Here is a 19,919-nt window from a genome sequence, read left to right on the forward strand (position 1 = left end):
ACTTACTTGTGTTCTGGTGAAAAGTTGAAGAATAAAGTCACAAGTTTCTGCATTCTCTCTCCCTAAATATCCACTTCTCCTTTAATGCTTATAGAAATCTGAACACAGATTTATGACTTACCTCCAGGCAAATCTGCTCTGAAATTACAATTCAGTAATGGGAGATAGATCCAGAAAACTGTGGATAAAATATTATATGTGTACTTGGGCATATAGTTAGGGTTGTTAATATCAATTAATTCTGTTCACAGAGGAGGACTTGTTTTAAAACAACTTCATTTTTCTTTGGCGTATATGTAATTACACAGCTATAACTAAGAGCCATGGAGATGCAATCTACCATACAAATAACTAGCAGTATTCTTCAAAGTATTGTTTGGGCTTTTCTAACTTCACTGTCTCAGAATGAAGGGTGATTACCAGATATGACTAAATGGAAAATCAAGGCCATTCATAACGGTCAGCGGCTCCCGAAGATTGACTTCCCTTGTTAATAGTATATATCAGTTTTCTGGACAATACTGCAAACGAAGACCATTTTAGTTTAGGTGAGGGCTATCCTGACTACCTGATCATCTTTCCCCCCTAACCTGAGTAAGATCACATTAATTTCCAGGATATTTTCTTCTTCCTTTTTTTCTTTTTTAATTTTTATTTTATATTGGAGTCGAGTTAATTAACAACGTTGTGTTAGTTTCAGGAGTACAGCAAAGTGATTCAGTTATACATATACATGTACCTATTCTTTTTAAAATTCTTTTCCCATTTAGGTTATTACAGAATATTGAGCAGAGTTCTCTGTGCTATACAGTAGGTCCTTGTTGGTTATCTATTTTAAATATAACAAAAATCCTGAGATGGTGAAAGCCAGAATTTTGTGCTGTTTCTTTGACGGGTAAAGTGGTAATACTTACACGTGCAATGGAGGGATCGGAGACGGATCGTAATGGTAACGGCCCTCATGGTGTCTTGCATCGATTGGTACGGGAGGATGGAATGCAGGAAAGAGATGAGGAGGGTCTGAAAAAGAAAGAAAGTACAGCCTGTATAAATGGACCCCTCTGAAATGGAATGCCAATCCATGAAACCACACTGCTAACACAGTCTTCACAACTGATGCCGAATCTACCTGAAGAATGTGTGGAAGAATTCTTTACAGCTCAGAACCAGGCAGATACTAATACCAGCACCCGAGGCAGTAAAGCCTCTGGATACAACTTGGACGCAAGCAGGAAAGCAAGAAAGAGAAACAACACATGCTTCTACCCTGCGAGAGGCCGGCCAGAGGGCAAGGGCCGCCACAAAGCCAAGAGGAACAGACTCCAAGACGCTTTTTTATTTTTAATTTTTATTTTTGGCCTCGCCACGCGGCTTGTGGGATCGTAGCTCCCCAGCCAGGGATTGAACCCCGGGCCCTCGGCAGTGAAAGCACAGAGTCCTAACCACTGGACCGCCAGGGAATTCCCCACTTTTTAATTTTAAAATGACACTGTCAAGAGAGTTTCAGACAAAGACGTAATATCACTACTAGCTTTCATTTCTCCCATACCCATGATGCTTTGTAAGGAAAAGAGTCATGTTCAAAAGTCCCTGCTAGGACAGGAGTAAAGACGCAGATGTAGAAAATGGACCTGAGGACACAGGGAGAGGGTAGGGTAAGCTGGGACGAAGTGAGAGAGTGGCATGGACATATATACACTACCAAATGTAAAACAGGTAGCTAGTGGGAAGCAGCCACATAGCACAGGGAGATCAGCTCGGTGCTCTGTGACCACTTAGAGGGGTGGGACAGGGAGGGTGGGAAAGAGACACAAGAGGGAGGAGATATGGGGATATATGTATATGTATAGCTGATTCACTATGTTATAAAGCAGAAACTAACACACCATTGTAAAGCAATTATACTCCAATAAAGGTGTTAAATAAAAAAACAAAAGTCTCTGCTAGAATCCATGGCACGTGGACACACACACACACACACACACACACACACACACAGTTTTTTTTTTGCAGTACGCGGGCCTCTCACTGTTGTGGCCTCTCCCGTTGCGGAGCACAGGCTCTGGACGCGCAGGCTCAGCGGCCATGGCTCACGGGCCCAGCCGCTCCACGGCATGTGGGATCTTCCCGGACCGGGGCACGAACCCGCGTCCCCTGCATCGGCAGGCGGACTCCCAACCACTGCACCACCAGGGAAGCCACACACACACTTTTTAAAATTTTAAATGCATGCTCTCCCTCCATCTTGTTCTAGGTCAGGCCTCCGGAATCCCAACACGGGGGCAGCAAATGTATAGGCTGGCCAGAGAAATGCTACCTGGCCTGACAGAGGGGGGTTTGGCGCACACTGAAGATCCCACCCCTGCAGCCCCAGCATTCCCCTGGGACCCACACCAGCCTCCCCTCCCGCTCTCAGCCATCACTGTTTTGGGGTTCCCGTGTATGCATGTACTTACAATAGTTCTCTACCTCCATTTACTCGCCCTGATTACCTCTGACAAATCTGAAAATAAGCTTTTTTTTCTCTAAATAGTAATTCACTGCAAGAACTGAAAATAGTTTTACCAGATTTTACCATGAGAAGCACCACCGAGACTAAAGTTTTTCCTGAGTTTCAAGAAGCAGTAAAGAAATCCAAAATCAAGAGGTGAGCCTCCACGGCTCAGAGCCCGATAAGACAGCAAACATACAGGAACTCGGAACTTGTCCTGCAAATGCTACCCTCCACATGTGGTCGTCCTGGAAGCCGGCATGTACCTATCATGTCGCTGCTGCTCAAGAAACACTCCCAGGAATTGACGTGTACACCAAACGTGCCTCAGAAGGGCTTTGAGCTTCTGCTAAAAGTCTGAAGATTTTGCCTAGTGTGGTAGGCGGCAAAGGCAATTCCAAATGACGCCCTGCACACAGGCTCTGAGCGACAGATGGAAAAAGTGACACAGAACCTCCACGGGGGGCAGGGGAGTGGGTGTATCAAACATAGATTAGGGTGTGACTGCACCTCCCACTGTGAACTTCCTTAAGTCCTGGGGGTGACCATTATACATGTGTTTGTTGAATTCAAGTGGTTTTCATTTTCCTCCCTATACATTTCTCTTTTTTCCAAATTTTCTTCAACAAGCATCTTTTAGAATGTAAACAAAAGAACTTAAAAAATAATAATTATGATGTCTTACTTTCCTTTTTTGAGACTTTGCCCCTGTTGCCTTCCTTTGAGAATCTAAGAATATGGTTAGGAGAAAAAACCAGATTTAGAACCCAGAAGAAGAGGTTCTACAGCACTGAAAATGTCAATTACTCACTGTATTTTGTGCTTGTTATACGATAAAGCAGGGAGGGAGCGATACAAAGGAGAAAAGGAAGTATCTTAGTAATGTCTCATCACTGTCACCATGATATCATAACGTACAACGATGCTGCAAATTCAACAGGTGAGGGATGTGCTGACTGCCTGATCACACTTTATACATTTTATAAAGTCCATATGAAAACATCATTTATATTTTAAATGCACCACTCAGGATTTAATATGAGAGGATGTTGGAATTGGTTTTTTTGGTAACACAAATCTTGATAGTTTGTGTGCTAAGTTGAAAAGTTTACCCAGCAATGTCCTGCAGAGCCCAAATGTCCTATTTCATTTAACCATTTTGTTAGAAAATGATGTATCTTTCCTAAAACAACGTAAAAGTGGGTGGAGTAATCTTTTTCATGAGTTTGAAAGTCTGACACCTACTCAGTGAATGTTTCCTGATTTTAAATTTCGAACAGGCCCAAATGAATCATTGGCATTCGGGATCAGGTGGGCCTGAGGTCACGGGGATCGGGGGTCAGGGAGATGGCGAGCACACCCAAGCCTAGTTCTTTCTCTTCTTCGCCTGTTAGTGGTCACTGCTGATTCGAACAAGGTTGTTTCCAGCAGACTTCAAACTTAACACGTGTCATGGGGCTCTTGGAACCTGGAGGAATAAACCTACTAGAACTGGGTGTAAATTAAGCATTCATACCGTCTGACACACCTGCTAAGGTTTTTCCCACACATCATTTTACATGGCGTTTTTTTTTTTTTTTTGCGGTACACGGGCCTCTCACTGTTGCGGCCTCTCCCGTTGCAGAGCACAGGCTCCGGACGCGCAGGCTCAGCGGCCATGGCTCACGGGCCCAGCCGCTCCGCGCCATGTGGGATCTTTCCGGACCGGGGCACGAACCCGCGTCCCCTGCATCTGCAGGCGGACTCTCAACCACTGCACCACCAGGGAAGCCCTATATGGCGTTTTGAGGGACTTTGTGACAACCATGTCAGAGTTGGAAGATATTTTCACTTCTTTACTTCCTGGCTCTTGGCTGTATGCTGTGTGATTAAATTCTCTGCAACAGATAAGTGGGTGTTAACTGTATCTGCTCTTCTCTATGTGGGTGCAGCTGTGAATTAAGAAGAAGCACAAATCCAGATTTTTCATACACACCAGGGCTCAAAATGTGTGAATTGATTCTACATTCAATATATGCCTCATATATCCAGGAAATAACAGTCATTATTTTTTTATATGAGTATTTATAATAACATTGCAAAGATTACATGCATAGGGGGTGAAAAACAGGCACATAATTCAATAAAATCAAAAGCATGTACCCAAGCAATAGAAATCTTTACCCCAAGGAAAACTACAAGACTATTACAGATATTTAAAGGCATTGCCATCCTTTTATTTTTAAGAAATTAACAGGATTTAAATTCACTGTCGCTCTCACTCTCTCTCACCCTCTCTCTTTCTTTCAGAATGAGAGAGAAAATGACCCAGCATTGAAAAAATATTTAAGAGAAAAGGGTTAGGGTTAGGGTTAGGAATTCCTGGGGCATTTAGTAGTCATTTCTCACCGTTGAGTGTGCTTTGTGAGTTTGAAAGTTAATTCTGAATGAAAGTATGCGATGCATCTTGCGGCACTGTTTACTCGAAGTGTTTATTTATGTCCCAAGGAAATTTATGAATTCCATATTCTGGAATCAGGTTAAATAGAGAGCCAAAAAATATGGATATGATCTGATTTCATCAAAGACATCTGATTTTAGTTTAAGCATTTTTATTTCTATTTGTTTCCTTCTCGATTTAGTTGAAAATAACTACAATTACTATTGGTCTCCTGGACCAACAAAGTCTGTGCAAACAATTACACCTCATGTCTGTTATCAGTGGAAATCACACCTCTTAAGCCGCTTTCTGGTAAACGCAATGGAACAGCCCTCTTCCAATTCAAGACACGCTTGACCACAGCTTAACAGTAAAAACGAAGAATAAAAAGCAGGACGAGCATGTCCTTTAACATATGTGGCATCACATGACATTAATCCCAACACACCTCTCAAAAAAAGAAAATGCTTGCCACTCCTCAAACATGGAGTGCTTCCCTTGCATCTCAGCTGGTCGTTTCTGTGTGGAAGATCGCAGTATATTCCATCACGAGCCCAAGAAGCTGTCCAAGAAAACCCACAGGACGAGAACAGGCCCGTGTCGCCAGCAGCCGCCATAATTACCCACCTCCCGGTTTATTATTTACACATGAGCAGCACAGCTGCAGAGCATCGTAACTCAGGGGTATGTGTAATAAGTCACCGCACCGCAGCCATCTCCTGCTCTGGCCCTTGACAAAACACCACATGATGACTTTTCCAAAGTCGGGCAAAAACTGCTGAAGCAGAAGGAAGTGCCGCTAAACCTGGCTCCCTCCTATTTATCATACAATTTCCTGACTGATGGTTCCACAAACCAGCTGCTAAGTGCTGTGTACTCTGCTGTCAGCAAACTAACGGGCTAAATGGAAGACAGGGAGAATAATGTGCAGAACTGGGGGAATCAATTTTACTGAAGGAATTAACACTCTGCCAGGTGGGGGAAGTCTGGGGAGCAGTGGGAAGCAGTCAACTGTCCATGCTTTGGGCGGCAAAGATGATTTATTACAGACTCGCAAGAGGTTTGACTATTGGACCAAATTCCTCTCAGACTAAACGGAGATTTGCAGAGTGCCTATTATCCTAGGCACGAGTGGAAGAGTCTTTAAACCCCATAAATATGTAACTGGCTTGACACATGTTTAAACTGAAATGTATAGTAACAATATTTGTGCTGGGTATAGTTGTCAGTATTCGATTTCACACTGGCTGTCGTCAGGCTGTGCGGTGAGCCTCTCATTAGGAATGAGAGGCATTGATTTTTAGGTCTCCTCACAACAGCCTGGGTTGATCATAAAACCTGTGGCCAGGAAAAGACACTGGGAGGTTTACCTTCAGTTGTTGCATCCTTCTCCCAAGAAATAGTTTTAATATCCTCAGGCTATGAGATCTCTCGGAGGCCATTCTGGGAAACTGTCTTTTAAGGTTTGAAATTTACATACAAAAATTGTAGATTAAAAAAAGAGAGATCAAAGTCCCCTCCGTTTGTGCCCTGAAGGAATAATTCACCTAATGATATTTGAGTGGCCTGAAAGTGCCCAGGAAACAGTGCAGGAAGACCCACAAGAGTAAACTGCCCAGGGCATAAATTCTCCTGGCTTATTTAAATCCTGAAGTCATCTGTTCGCTGACTTTGGAATTTACTCTAGACCTGCACTAGAGATGATTTTTCTTGTCACTAGGGTCAGCCCCGCCTGTAGGAATGTCCAGTCCCCTCCAATTCACTCAATTGCCTGCCATCAGTAGAAATGTTAAAACCCAATGTGGGCAACATCCACTTTGCCAAAACCAAAGGAATCATCCGGCATCTGTCAAAGGAGAGGTCTCTAGAGGGGGAGAGAGGGGCCCTCACCACTCCAATGAGATGGTGGAGTGGCACCCAAGTGTCATCTCTGCCTCTTCCCCCCGCTGAGTGTCTCCAATCATTACCTTGACACCTGCAAGACCTTTTCCAGGGCTCAGTGGCCTAAGGAACACATCACCATGTGGACGGACCCCACACCCGGACTGCCTCCCCATTCAGACATCCTTGTGTTCCTGCCTGTGGACAGGATTATACCGTGGACAGGAATATGCCTGTGGATAACACAGCGCCAACAAGGGGCTCGTCTGCCCCTCTGAGGACAGCCCCGGGATGCCTGACCGGGAATGTCTAAAGCATGTGGCCCTGCTGGTCTGCTATGAGCAGAATCTAAGGCGTGGAACCCCAAAGGGACCAGCTGTGGGCTTGCTGGACATCCAGGTGGCATCATCCCATGAAGCAAGCGCTTCATGGAGTATCAGGAATCTTCTTTCCAGTCCTACATGCATGTTGTGTGCAGCTGGAAGCATCTCCAGAGTCGTTAGTGTAGATCATCTTGTTTATAAGACCCTCTGTAATGCGGTGCAAGTTTTAAGGAAATGCAGTTATAGTATACTCGAGACATCTCATAGATGCCTTGCATAAAAAAAGATCTATAATTTTGTCTCTTTATACCATGGCAGGAAGTTTAACTTGTGGAGCATACGCTATGGGGGGGAAACTCCTGCACTGGGCAGTTTTTAAATTTCTTTTTTTAAAATTAATCTATTTACTTTATTTATTTATTTTTGGCTGTGTTGGGTCTTTGTTGCCGCGCGCGGGTTTTCTCTAGTTGCGGCGAGTGGGGACTACTCTTTGTTGCGATGTGCGGGCTTCTCATTGCTGTGGCTTCTCTTGTTGCGGATCACAGGCTCTAGGCGCACGGGCTTCAGTAGTTGTGGCACATGGGCTCAGTTGTTGTGTCTCGCGGGCTCCAGAGCGCAGACTCAGCAGTTGTGGTGCATGGGCTTAGTTGCTCCGCAGCATGTGGGATCTTCCCGGACCAGGACTCAAACCCGTTTCCCCTGCATTGGCAAGAGGATTCTTAACCATTGCGCCACCAGGGAAGACCCTGGGCCGTTTTCATAAATAAAGTTTTATTGGAATACAGGTGCCATTTCGTTTGCATACTGCATATGGCTGCCTTCAAACTGCAAACTGCAGAGACACAGTTGGAGAGCTGCGACAGAGAAACACATGGCCCACAAAACCTAATATATTTCTTTTGGCCCTACAGAAAACGGTTTGACAAACCCTGTCCTTAGCATATCCCAAGAAAGTAATTCTCAGAAATGTTTACAACTCAGAAAAACCACACACCATTTTTTTTTATGGATACGTAGTTTCTGAGTGATAACACTGTATGTGTGAAATACCGATATGCCTATTTGTGTGACTTAAAAAATCTCTACAGTAGAAGTGTCCAATCTGACAATTATTCAGAAAAAGGATACTTACCCTGTGATTTTATTTATCAAAAATAAATTCTAAGATAAAAATGATAATGGATGAAATTGACTGTAAATCTAGCAAATGATGGCAATAAACACTTAACATTTGCAAATTTAAGTTTCCTTATAAGTAAAACATACACGAAGTTACGTAGAAAGCTGATTAACAAAACTATGTTATGTATAAAACCCAAGCAATTTTTACTTCTGGCAACCACCCAACATTCCTGACTCCTCTTTTTTTTGGCCTCACCGCATGGCATGTGAGATCTTAGTTCCCTGACCAGGGATCAAACCCGTGCCCCCTGCAGTGGAAGTGCAGAGTCCTAACCACTGGACTGCCAGGGAAGTCCTTTTCAGATAGCAATCTATTATTTCTTCTGTGCCAAGCATGCAGATATATTAAATTAATCTAATATTTTAAATAGATCTAAGTGCTACCCAGCACTACACTCTGGTCATATCACAATCCATCCAGGCCATGATCCTTTTACAAACATAATTATGTGTTTCCACAAGAAAATGACAAATAGCCCTCTGCAAGTAAATTAACAAGAAATCTGTCTTTACCACCTCAAACGTATCCTGGGTAGTGAACAAACAGTTGAGCTCGCCCCTTCCTGGTCCCTTTTAATTTCTTTTATCCACTAGTCTTTGCAAGTTTCTCAACTAAAAATCACATCCATTGGATTCCCAATGGCAGAAATAGACCACATCTGCCTACTGACCGACCCATAAAATCCTTCCATCCACAGCCTGTGGAATGCGCCTTGCCTATGATCCCATATATACGCAGCCATCATATTTTTGTTGTTTCCAGCTTTCCTGCCAAGATCAGAGAAAAAAATAAACAGAGGGAAAAGCAGCAAAGAGAAATAAGAGAAGGTTTACAGCCATTATACTGAAACTGCAAAACTGTCCAAGGGAGATCACATGAAAACATATAAGGAGCCACTATATTTAAAAGTGACAAATCCATTTACTTGAACTATGCTAATGGTGTATTTTCTTATGAAAGCATGGAAATTCTTACGAGTGACAAATTCTTATGTGAATGACCATTTTTTTGTATAGCACAATTTAAAAGCCAAATTCATAGCTTCAAAAATACACATTTGAGATTCTTTTTTTTTTCGGTACGCGGGCCTCGCACTGTTGTGGCCTCTCCCGTTGCGGAGCACAGGCTACGGACGTGCAGGTCCAGCGGCCATGGCTCACGGGCCCAGCCGCTCCGCGGCATGTGGGATCTTCCCGGACCGGGGCACGAACCCGCGTCCCCTGCATCTGCAGGCGGACTCTCAACCACTGCGCCACCAGGGAAGCCCAATGCATTTGGGATTCTTAACGCTGATGAAGTGAAGGCAGAGAATGAAACGTTTCCAGGAAAGCATCTGGTATCTCAGCTCTAACTACAGAAGCCTTAGAGACACAATGAATTCAGAGGTTGCCTGGTTTAGCTAGTAAACCAACAATTAACACTGATGATGAGATCTAGAAGCTGTGTCCTGTCTAAAATAACTCAAAAAAGAGCTTCCAAATGTTTTTTTTTTCCAATGTTGCAAAATTAGCAGAAGCAGGTAGCAAAATGTAAAAGCAAAGGAATACAATGCTTTCCATTTCATAAAACTCACGTCCGTTTCTTCATGGGATCCTCTTGACACCCCTAAAATCATCACTTCCAAGGCTTTATTATTATCCCCCTAAGTCTTGTTTCTCTTTATTTCCTATTATCACACGATCCTGAGGGTTACGAAGGGAATATTCCATTATCTGCTCAGAAAAGCTAAACGAGGTACCCAAAGTCACAGAAACCAAAGGCTTGTGATGCAAGTTGGTGTTTTTTCTATTCCACCACCAGAGCTGGCACTCCCAGCACAGCCCCAGACACCGTCGTGGAGCCCCACCTCGATGCTCAAACCCTGCTCCGAACCAGGAATCAGGAAGAGCTCTCAGGCACGCAAACCCGGCCTCCTGCGTGGTAACTGCCTGGGCTGTGGCTCAGAGCATCAGAGAGCTCACCTTTACCTTTCTCTCCAGAATTCCACAGCAGAGAACAATGCCGCTAAGTCAAAGAGAAACCACCCATCCAAGTCCACCCTGAGAAATATTTTGAAGGCACTGGAAAACCAGCAGTGACCTTCAGGGTGTGTTGGTCAGAGTCTGCGTGGCCATTAAATAATGAATGAGGTCCACATTCATTCCGCTCAAAATCAGGCGAGAAGCTGTCGCGGAGTAGATTATAGACTCTTCCTCCACCACCCACCCCATTTTAGCTCCTGTCCATCAACAACTAAAGGTCTCCGAAGGTTTGCCCCATTAATAGAAATTAATAATACTAAAACAATCATGAGTATAAGGACAATTAGTGAATACTTTAATATATGTCAGATGCTGGGCTAAATGAGCCTTTTACACTCATGAGCTCATCTATTTCTTCCTTTGACCCTGGAGAGCAGGAATGAGTATGCCCATTCTTCCAGACAAGGGACCTGGTTAAGGGCCTTATCCAAAGAAATGAAATGCAGGGACAGAGTGGCAGAGCTGGTGTCCTTTTTACTCCAAAGCCCCTACTCTTAGCCATTCTGCTTCTTACCATGACACCGTCAGAGCTCAGGCTTCGTATCATCTCTTCTCTAAACTATATTCTCCAGACTTACATCCCTAAGCCTTAGACTGGACCATGGTCCTTCCTGCTCCCCAGATCTGCAGTGGTCTAGGAGAGCCTTCCCAGCCCCGCCCAACCCTTTACCATGGCATTCAAGGCCCCCAACCCCCAGCTACATTCAGGGTACTTCCCCGTCCGAGATGCAGGGCTGCCTTCATTGTTATGGCTTATGCTGCGCCTTGCTTGAGAAGTTCTCCCCCTTCTCCGAATCCAACTCTCTCTTCAAGACTCAGTGCAAATATCACCCCTTCAGTCAAGCCTCCCTGAGTCCCTGTGGGAACCACTTGCTCCTTCTTCCCTTCTTCATTCTTCAGGTTATTGGGGACCGCCCCGGACAAACTCTATTTACCCACATCTCCTCTCTCCCTGATGCTAAGCCCGCTGAAGGCCCTGTGTTCCTACTCAGAAGCTCTCCCTCACACTGAAGCCCACGCTGTACGCACAGCTGTGGTGGATAAACACACACACAGGAGGGGCACTCACTGTGTTCCTGGACCATGCCAGGCCACCTGGGGATGAGGCCCTGCCCTGACACTGCTGTCAGACCAGAACCATCTGCGTTCCCTCCCAGGCTGTCTGGGGCTCGAGGGCAGAAGAGGCTCACTGTACCACACACCCAGTAGGAACTCAATTCATGTCTCTTATCAGAAAGGTGAAGGAGGAAGGAAAGACAAGAAAGGAAACTGAGGCCAAATAATAGCCGCAGTGAACCAGGCCCGTCTGGCACTGCAGGACCCTTCCATCTACCTAACAGGCCAAACCAGGGCACCCCAAAGGCCCCACCATCTTTCCGAATCCTCCCCACGCAGCTTCCAGGCACCCCATGCCCAGAGCCAACTCCAGGCAGATGCCTGCATACCCTGAGCTAAATCATAGCTCTGAAGTTCACCTTCTATCCCTGCAAGGCTGCCCGCTTCCCGCCAGGCTGGAGTCACCTCATGTGGACGTGTGGTGTCCTCACCCCATCCCACCCTGCCATCCCCCTAAGATGGAGCAGACAATGGTGGGCACTCCGCGATAACCGCCCCACGTTGGGTCTTTTCCAAGACGCTGAATGTCCTTTCCCACCAAGGAAACGTGGACGCTCCAGTGAATTCAGGAGACTTGAGCAGGCCGCTAACACCCATATGGAAAAAGCTCTTTGACACAAAAGGTTAGAGGTCAAAAGTTTAAAAGCTCATGACAGAAATGACAGGGGCCGCTTAGCCCCCTCTCCCCCTTTTATTATCAATAACATCAAAGGCCCTGGTCTGTTCTTAATGCTATTATTGTTACGCCTTTGGAATCCATTGAAATTCCAGCACGTTGATTGCACACTGGGAGCCCTGAAAGGCTCCACTTTCCTGCCCCTTAAACCCTGAATTCTCACTGCCGCTAAAGCACCATGAAGCAGGAACACACAAAGCTTTTAAGCGAAGAGTTTATTTAAGTGCTTCTTTCCCCAGGATTGCAAAATAATAAAGCACTCGACGTGAAGTGATTCCCTTGTACGGATGAGCAAGGAAATGGGAGAAGAGGGAGAGAATCTCCCATTTCTAAGGGGGAAAGAACGCACGTACCAAAACATTCCCGATTTTTCTTAGATGTCTCTTTTCCCTGCAATCTTACATCAGCCACTAGGCATACATGGTACACACGCCCTCAAAGACGTCGGCTATGTGAGCATGTATCAGATGGTATCATATGAGGGAAATAAGTTTCTGCTTAAAGAGAGTGCCAGCTGTGGTATTTGCACCTCTGGCATCCCCACGGTTAATGATTAGATAGCCAAAATTTGGAAGCTCTCAATACGTGAGGCTTCCTCTGGCCCATGAATAAAGGCTGAGTTTATAGAATTATTACACTGAGGGGGGGGGTGGGATGAATTGGGAGATTGGGATTGACATATATGCACTACTATGTATAAAACAGATAACTAATGAGAACCTACTGTATAGCACAGGGAACTCTACTCAGTGCTCCGTGGTGACCTAAATGGGAAGGAAATCCAAAAAAGAGGGGATATATGTATACGTGTAGCTGATTCACTTTGCCTTACAGCAGAAACTAACACAACATAGTAAAGCAGCTGTACTCCAATAACAATTAATTTTAAAAAAAAGAATTATTACACTGATAGCATGGACCAAGAAAGGAGAAAATTCAAAGGAAAAATAAAATCAAAACCTATTTCAAGTTCATCCCAATACCACACCTGAACTCTCTGCCCACTTTCATTGGAACGTGAGGCCCATTTGACTGTCAGCCCTGCAACGGCCACTGTCATGTGACTTACCTGACCACCTCCTTCCTTCCCTGTCCACGCACAGCCCCCCGAGCTGCACTTGGGACCCCTTCCTCCACCCTGATGCTGCCCTGTGCATGCTCCTGGGTGTGTGGACAGAAAGCCCAGAGCTGCATGCACGGGGGTCCACAACTGCCACCGACCTCCACTCCCCAGGGTTCACACCTGGGACTTCCTTTCTTGCTGGCTACCCTTCCCTTCTTCCCTCCCTCACTGGACTTCTTAGCTTGATTTTTTTAGCCCCATTCCTTTCGGGATGCCGGATGAGTTTCAGGATTTCTCTGACCCACTGTCCCTGAGAGCATCTGCTGGCATGGCAATGCCCTTGGACAGTGAAGCTACACTGCAGACAAGAGGCACTGGCCTCCCCGGGCTTCTGGTACAACCCCAGCCCTGTCCACAGAGGACAGAGGCCATTCCTGTCCCTCTTCCTCTCATGTTTCCTACCGTCCGGACGAGCGGAACTGCTCAAAAACCTCCAAGAGGAATCCACATCGTCAGCATTCTACTTCAGGACAGGGAGCAATGGAGATCTGGGGGGTGTCAACAAACCTTCTAGTGTGTTCAGGTGGGCACTCCTTCCTGGAGAGGCCAGTGGTCTCGAGACTGCTTTCACTGAGCAGGGCTTTGTCTGGGTCATCTGCTGCCTGTGTTTCCCTAAGGCCCAAGCTCTCCTGCCCTCCTCCCCTATTGCCACCAGGACAGCCTATGCCCCTTCTGCTTCCATGCTACCCCCTACCTCTGCTGTGATGCTTGACAGCTACGCTGCCTCAGAGGGTGACCTAACTGGCAGTTCTCCCCAAGGCCCTCCATCAGGACTCGACAGCTTCTTACCTTGTCTCAAAAGACCCAGGCTCTATATGTTTTCAATGTGATCTCCATGTGGGTCCTCTCCTTCCTGTCCCCAAAGTGACCCTGGTTTCCAGACCAACTACACGGGACCCAGTCTTTACAAACTATACTTGGTAAGTATCTAAACTTCAGTGATGTCCATCTGTGCCTATGGGCCCCTGAGGACAGACAACATGGTCTACTTCTGGAGTCCATACCTACCTCTGGTACCCCAGTCCACCTACAGTCCCAGGGACTATAGCCCCGATACATGGGTATGCACCTTCCCCGGTACTAGTGGGCACATCCTTACAGAGAGGACCCCATCCTGCACCTTCTCAATGAGCTTCCACTTGTCAGAGAGCGGAGCCCAGACACATTTCTAAGGAGCAAGGATGCTTCTCACACTTTGCTGTTTGCAAGTATTAACAAAGACTCAAAGAGTGATCATATGAGAACCCCAATGTATGTAAAACAGAGCATGGGTTTAATAACTAATACCACTCAATAGACAAAACTGATGATGCCCTACTGGTCATCCCGGAGCCAATATACATTTGCACATGTATCACCCTCGCAGTACGAAACCTTAGAAAACCCATCCTTCAGTTTCACCTTCTCAGAAATCGGGAGAAAGCCAAACACGCAGCACACTGAACAGTGCGCGCTGCAGCCCTTATAAGGCATGTCTGTTCTCCATCTGCACGTGCAGCTGAAAAGGCTTCCCGTTTTAAACCACATTTTATAGAAGTACATAGAAACAAATGACTATCATCGTAATAGAGATTTTTTTTCACTCATAAAATAAAGCCAGTAAGATGCAGCCCTCTTTACTCCACACAATTGTCCAAGAGGCCAAGTGACAAAGGTGAAGGTTGTTCACAAAATCTAAAGACCTCACGTTTAGGGGTTCTTTTTATTTCTAAGTCCTTCGTCTTCCATCCAGACACCCAAATGGACGTTGATAGTTGGCATCTCCACATGAGCCTCTTCAGCTTTGGACCTGATCTGATTGCTTCACCCACGTCCCTCCCTTGCGCTCAAGCCTTCACTGATCATGAGGCATGTGAAGGTTCTCCATCCTTTGTCTTTAAGTAATTTCTGTGGCAAATACTCAACCCTGTCCCCAGATTCCAGACCAGCCATACACTGTTGTCAGCTCAACCATTAGGGGAGGGGAAAAAATGACAGCCACAGAGACATTCAAATAATAAATAGCTATCATTTTTTGAGCATTCACTCTGTGTGCAGGGTTACCCTAAACGCTGTTCAGATATTTTTTATTTACATTACAAGACAACCCAGTGAAGTAGGTATAACTACCCCTACTTCACAATGAGCAGTCATCAGAGAAGACAGGAAGTGAAAGGCACTATGAAAAAAGCAAGACAACGTGCCCAACGTGGAGTCGCTTATGCTAAGCTCCACCAAACCCACCAAGCTGAGACCGAATTATAGTTCTGGCCTCCCCCAGAAATGGAATCTTAACCTGGTCAATCAGAAATCACCTGGTCGGCACTGGTGACGTCATCCCGTCCCCTCAAGGAAAATGACCTCTGTCGCAACCATTCCACTTTCTGCTAGTGTAACTCTCTGTCCCCGCTCCCTTCTGCCTATAAAAGTCTCTTACTTTGTACCACTCCTCAGAGCCCCCTCCTCTCCGCTAGGTGGGATGCTGCCTATTCATAAATCGATGGAAAATGCCACTAAGATCTTTAAAATTTACTCAGTTGAATATTGCTTTTTGAACAGCCCTCAGGTAGGAACTGACAAAGCTGGACCTCAGGTCCAGCCTGACTGCCAAGCCTTCTCCAGAGCGCCAGCTTCCTGGACATGCAGCCCGGGCCCCCATTCAGAAGGCCCCACACTTGGATTAATGCTCTGCTGTCACCCTCTTGAAATTCTTCATAATTTCTGAGCAAGGACCGGAATCTTCTTTGGACACTGGGTCCCACCAGTGACGCAGCCTGCCCTGCATACGGCTACACTTCCCCTCCTGGGTACTCCCGCCACTTCGCGCTTCCCCATAACAAAAGCCACGAGTAGCTAAAGGACATCACTCACAGACACCTTCACCCCACGTCCTGAGGCAGGAGAAGGGCGGGCCTTCCTTCTGGGGGCCCCGTCTCAGCCGTACATCCTCTGGGGTCCATCATCCCCGCATCATCTCAGACACTTCTCCCAGATATCGGGGACCCGGCTCACATGTAGCAGGTCCCCAGCTGGCTTGGCCAGGTGGACCCAGGCTGGATCCCCCATGACACTCTCCCTCTAGCCTTCCCCATGGCTAGCAAAATCACCCCGCCATCCCCCAGCCATCCAGAGGGGCTAATTGGCTTGTTTTCATCGAGACTGAACCAACCAGACGTCCCTCTACACATAAATAAATCACAATTACTAACTGCTAGACTGCAGCGGCTCTCTCCTCCTCTGTGGCCTTGGCAGAGAAATTCCCAGTCCCGCCGGGGCAAGCAGAAAAGCCCCAGACTGGCCGGGCTCCGTTTATTACTTAAACAGTAACTTAACGACTCTTCCCGGAGGTGAAGGAGGCCAAACTGTTTTCCTTCACTTCACAAAGCAGAGATGCGTGGCTTATTTGAATGTCTCCAACGTTTACTTTAGTCCCCCAGTTAAATACCTTCCTCCAAGCAGAGTCAAACAAACAGTTCACTTCATTAGAAAGGCAAACAATTTAGCAAGAGAATACCAGCACTTGAGGGGGACCCGCACCGGGCCCAGAAACCCTCTGCCCTGGGAAGGAGGCCTGGGCTGCAGCCCTGGAGGGAGGACAACGCGTGCAGCTCACTGCAAAAGCCTTTTCACAAATACTTCACACATTCACTGGTAATTAACAGATAACCCCGAAGAGATTATCGGCCCAGAGGCTGAGGGCCCTTAGAGGATTATCCAACTGGGCCTCTCTCTGGCGAAGGCAGAGCCTGGAGGGCACACCCTTTTTCTCTAGGAGTACGAGCGGATCGAGTCTTCTAGGAAAATGCCCAAGCGAGCAGCTACCTATCCCCAGTTTAAAATAACGAACCCACATCCCATGGAAATAATATTCATCTGAGATACAGCTGCAAAGTTGGGCCTGGGCAAAACACCAGGGCCAGGGCAGCCAGGGATAGCACTTGAGAGAAAGTGCAGGAAAGGACCAGGACAAGAGAGCCAAGACCATGCTGGGCGTGTTCTCAGGATTCCAGCTCAGAAGCAGGAGTCAACATTCTCCCAACAAAAACTTGGGGTAAACTGGGGGACAGGTCACGTGCCGGTTAAACTGGTGCTTCTCCAGTAGCTGTGAGAGCCCAGAATGGGGTAGGCGGCCCACTGAAGCATGCAGCACCTGTGGACAGCAGGCTGGTCATGACTGCTCCAGCCGGGCCCTGCAGGCCTGAGCTGGGAACCCCACGGCAGATGGGATTGACCCACACCTGTCCCCAGCTTCCTCCAGGCCACTGTATCTCAGGCCTTCATGTCACACCTACCCATCCAGGGCACAGGAAACCATCTGGGGCTCATATTAGAGAGTTAGGGATTGACATATACACACTGCTATACTTAAGATGGATAACGAACAAGGACCTACTGTGTAACACAGGAAACTCTGCTCGATATTATGTAACACCTTGAAAGGGAAAAGAATTTGAAAAAGAATAGATATATGTATGTGTCTAACTGAATCTCTTTGCTGTACACCTGAAACTAACACAACATTGTTAATCAACTATACTCCAACATAAAATAAAAAGCTTAAATAAAAAATAAATTAAAAAACAGAAGGGATCCACTTTCTTTTTTCTCTAAGAACACACATACCTGCCACCACTGCCCCACACATACACACATATCACAATAGGAGACGGTAACATCAAACAAAAATGGTCCAGGCCAGGCACGCATCCCCATTATACTTGAATTTGTGGTTTCACCCATGTCCTGCTTGTGCCGAAAAGGGTCAGAGTAAGCAATTCCAGTACTTATGGCTTTTAAGAAGTTGGTAAACCTCAAATGCCAACTGCAATAAATCATACAAATCTCTATTAAAACTATAAATCACTCATGAAATTTAATACTGTCATGAAGAGTAATTAAGTGCTAATATAATAAATCTACAGAAGAAAAACACACACACACCAATGCGGAACCTAAAGAGCAGGGGAATGCTTATGTCTTAGAGCTTTAAGACAAATCTTTGTGCCCCCAAAAGGAAGTCTCCCTGTTTCCCTATCCACATCCAGTGGTCCTCGGGGGGGGTAAAAAAAAATCATTAAAGGGGGCTTCCCTGGTGGCGCAGTGGTTGGGAGTCCGCCTGCCGATGTAGGGGACACGGGTTCGTGCCCCGGTCCGGGAGGATCCCACATGCCGCGGAGCGGCTGGGCCCGTGAGCCATGGCCACTGAGCCTGCGCGTCCGGAGCCTGTGCTCCGCAACAGGAGAGGCCACAGCAGTGAGAGGTCCGCGCACCGCAAAAAAAAAAAAATCATTAAAGGGCCACATGACCAAATAAACTCAGGACTGAGAGCCTATGCCATAACGCCCTTCTTCAAAGCGGAATAACAACACTGAAAATCTGCCATAGTTCTGTGCTATCCTATGAAGGAAAAGAGAAAGGAACGAAGGAGAAGTAATGTCAGGGACAAGGAACAGTGACTCTGTCCAAGAAGCATCTTGGGTAAAAGGAAAGTTATAGGAAACAGTCACAGTCGTTCCTGTAATGTTACCACCTCACTTGTGCTGTCCTTCAAATAACTGCTTCCTTGAGAAATCATCTGTTCTCAGCTCTTCAACTACTCTGAATCTTTCCATTTGAGCTAGGATAGCTAGAACCCGGAATTCTTTCCTGGGCTGCTTCAGTCATACTGTTATCAGAAGGGGGACTCCTTCCAGGGCCCAAGAGTGGGCTCTTGTCTAACGTTCGAAAATGAATTGTCTGAGGTGACACACGTACTGTAACAGCAAAAGACTTTATTGGGAAGGGACCCCCCGGGCAGAGAGCGTCAGGGTAAGGGAACCCAGGAGGACCGCGCTGCCACGTGGCTCGCAGCCTCTGGTTTTACGGTGATGGGGTTAGCTTTCCAGGTTGTCCCTGGCCAATCATCTTGCTTGCCCCATATTTGGTCTGACTCAGGGTCCTTCCTGGTGGCACGTGCATCTCTCAGCCAAGAGGGATTCCTGCGTGAGGGATTCTGGGAGGTTGGCAGGGTTTATTATGGGCTGTGACCTCCTCCCTCCTTTCGGCCCCTCCCGAATTCTCCCAGTTAGTCTTCAGCAGCAGCCGTGTCCTCCTTATCGGGACCTCCTGGTGTGAGACAACTCATGCAAGCAGTTATTACCGTGCCTGGCCGAGGTGGGCGGTTTCCCTCACCCGTTCCCTAAAAATACCAGCTCAGGATTCAATCACTGGTTGATTACTCCATACATGAATAAGTAAAGATGGATTCACATACAAGCCTAACCAGCACTGCTGGGTCCCAGGCACCATGGGGGCCCTGGAAACAGGGGGAGCCTAATAATAGGCCATTCTGCCCAAGAGAAGCTTGGCGATCCACTGGTCACAAAGCCAGGAACAAGGACACCAGCTCAAAGAGTCCTGGTGAAAAGATGGCACTCAGGTGAGCAGTGAGTATGGGGGGGCCGGTGGGGAGGGAAGAAGGTCAGAGAAACCTCCTCTCCTTGAGGAAAAGCCTTGCGCAGAAAGATGAGTAAGAGCAAGCTGAGAGAACCGACAGAGAGAGGGCGTGAAGCAGCAGGGTGTGTCCGGTGACCCTGAAGACCCAGAACCGCTTTAGAGCACTGGTCCTCAAACGGCGGTGTGCCTCTCGTCACCCGGAGGCCTCCTTAAAAGGCAAATTGGCGGGGCCCACCCTCCAGAGTCTCTGATTCAGGAGGCCTGGGGAGGGG

At 46.7% G+C, this 19,919-nt stretch overlaps 1 protein-coding gene across 2 annotated transcripts in view; it reads right to left on the reverse strand.

The window, feature by feature from the left end:
• The window catches only part of GLI3 (GLI family zinc finger 3), a 286,648-nt gene that overhangs the window by 117,673 nt on the left and 149,056 nt on the right, over window positions 1–19,919 (reverse strand). For both annotated transcript variants that reach the window (XM_030871185.2, XM_060304841.1), the window contains one exon: window positions 915–1,020. In XM_030871185.2, coding sequence (XP_030727045.2) covers window positions 915–1,020 — 106 coding nt within the window. The remainder of the gene's footprint in view (window positions 1–914; window positions 1,021–19,919) is intronic.

Source organism: Globicephala melas, chromosome 9 (genome assembly GCF_963455315.2).
Source record: "Globicephala melas chromosome 9, mGloMel1.2, whole genome shotgun sequence".
NCBI lineage: Eukaryota > Metazoa > Chordata > Mammalia > Artiodactyla > Delphinidae > Globicephala > Globicephala melas.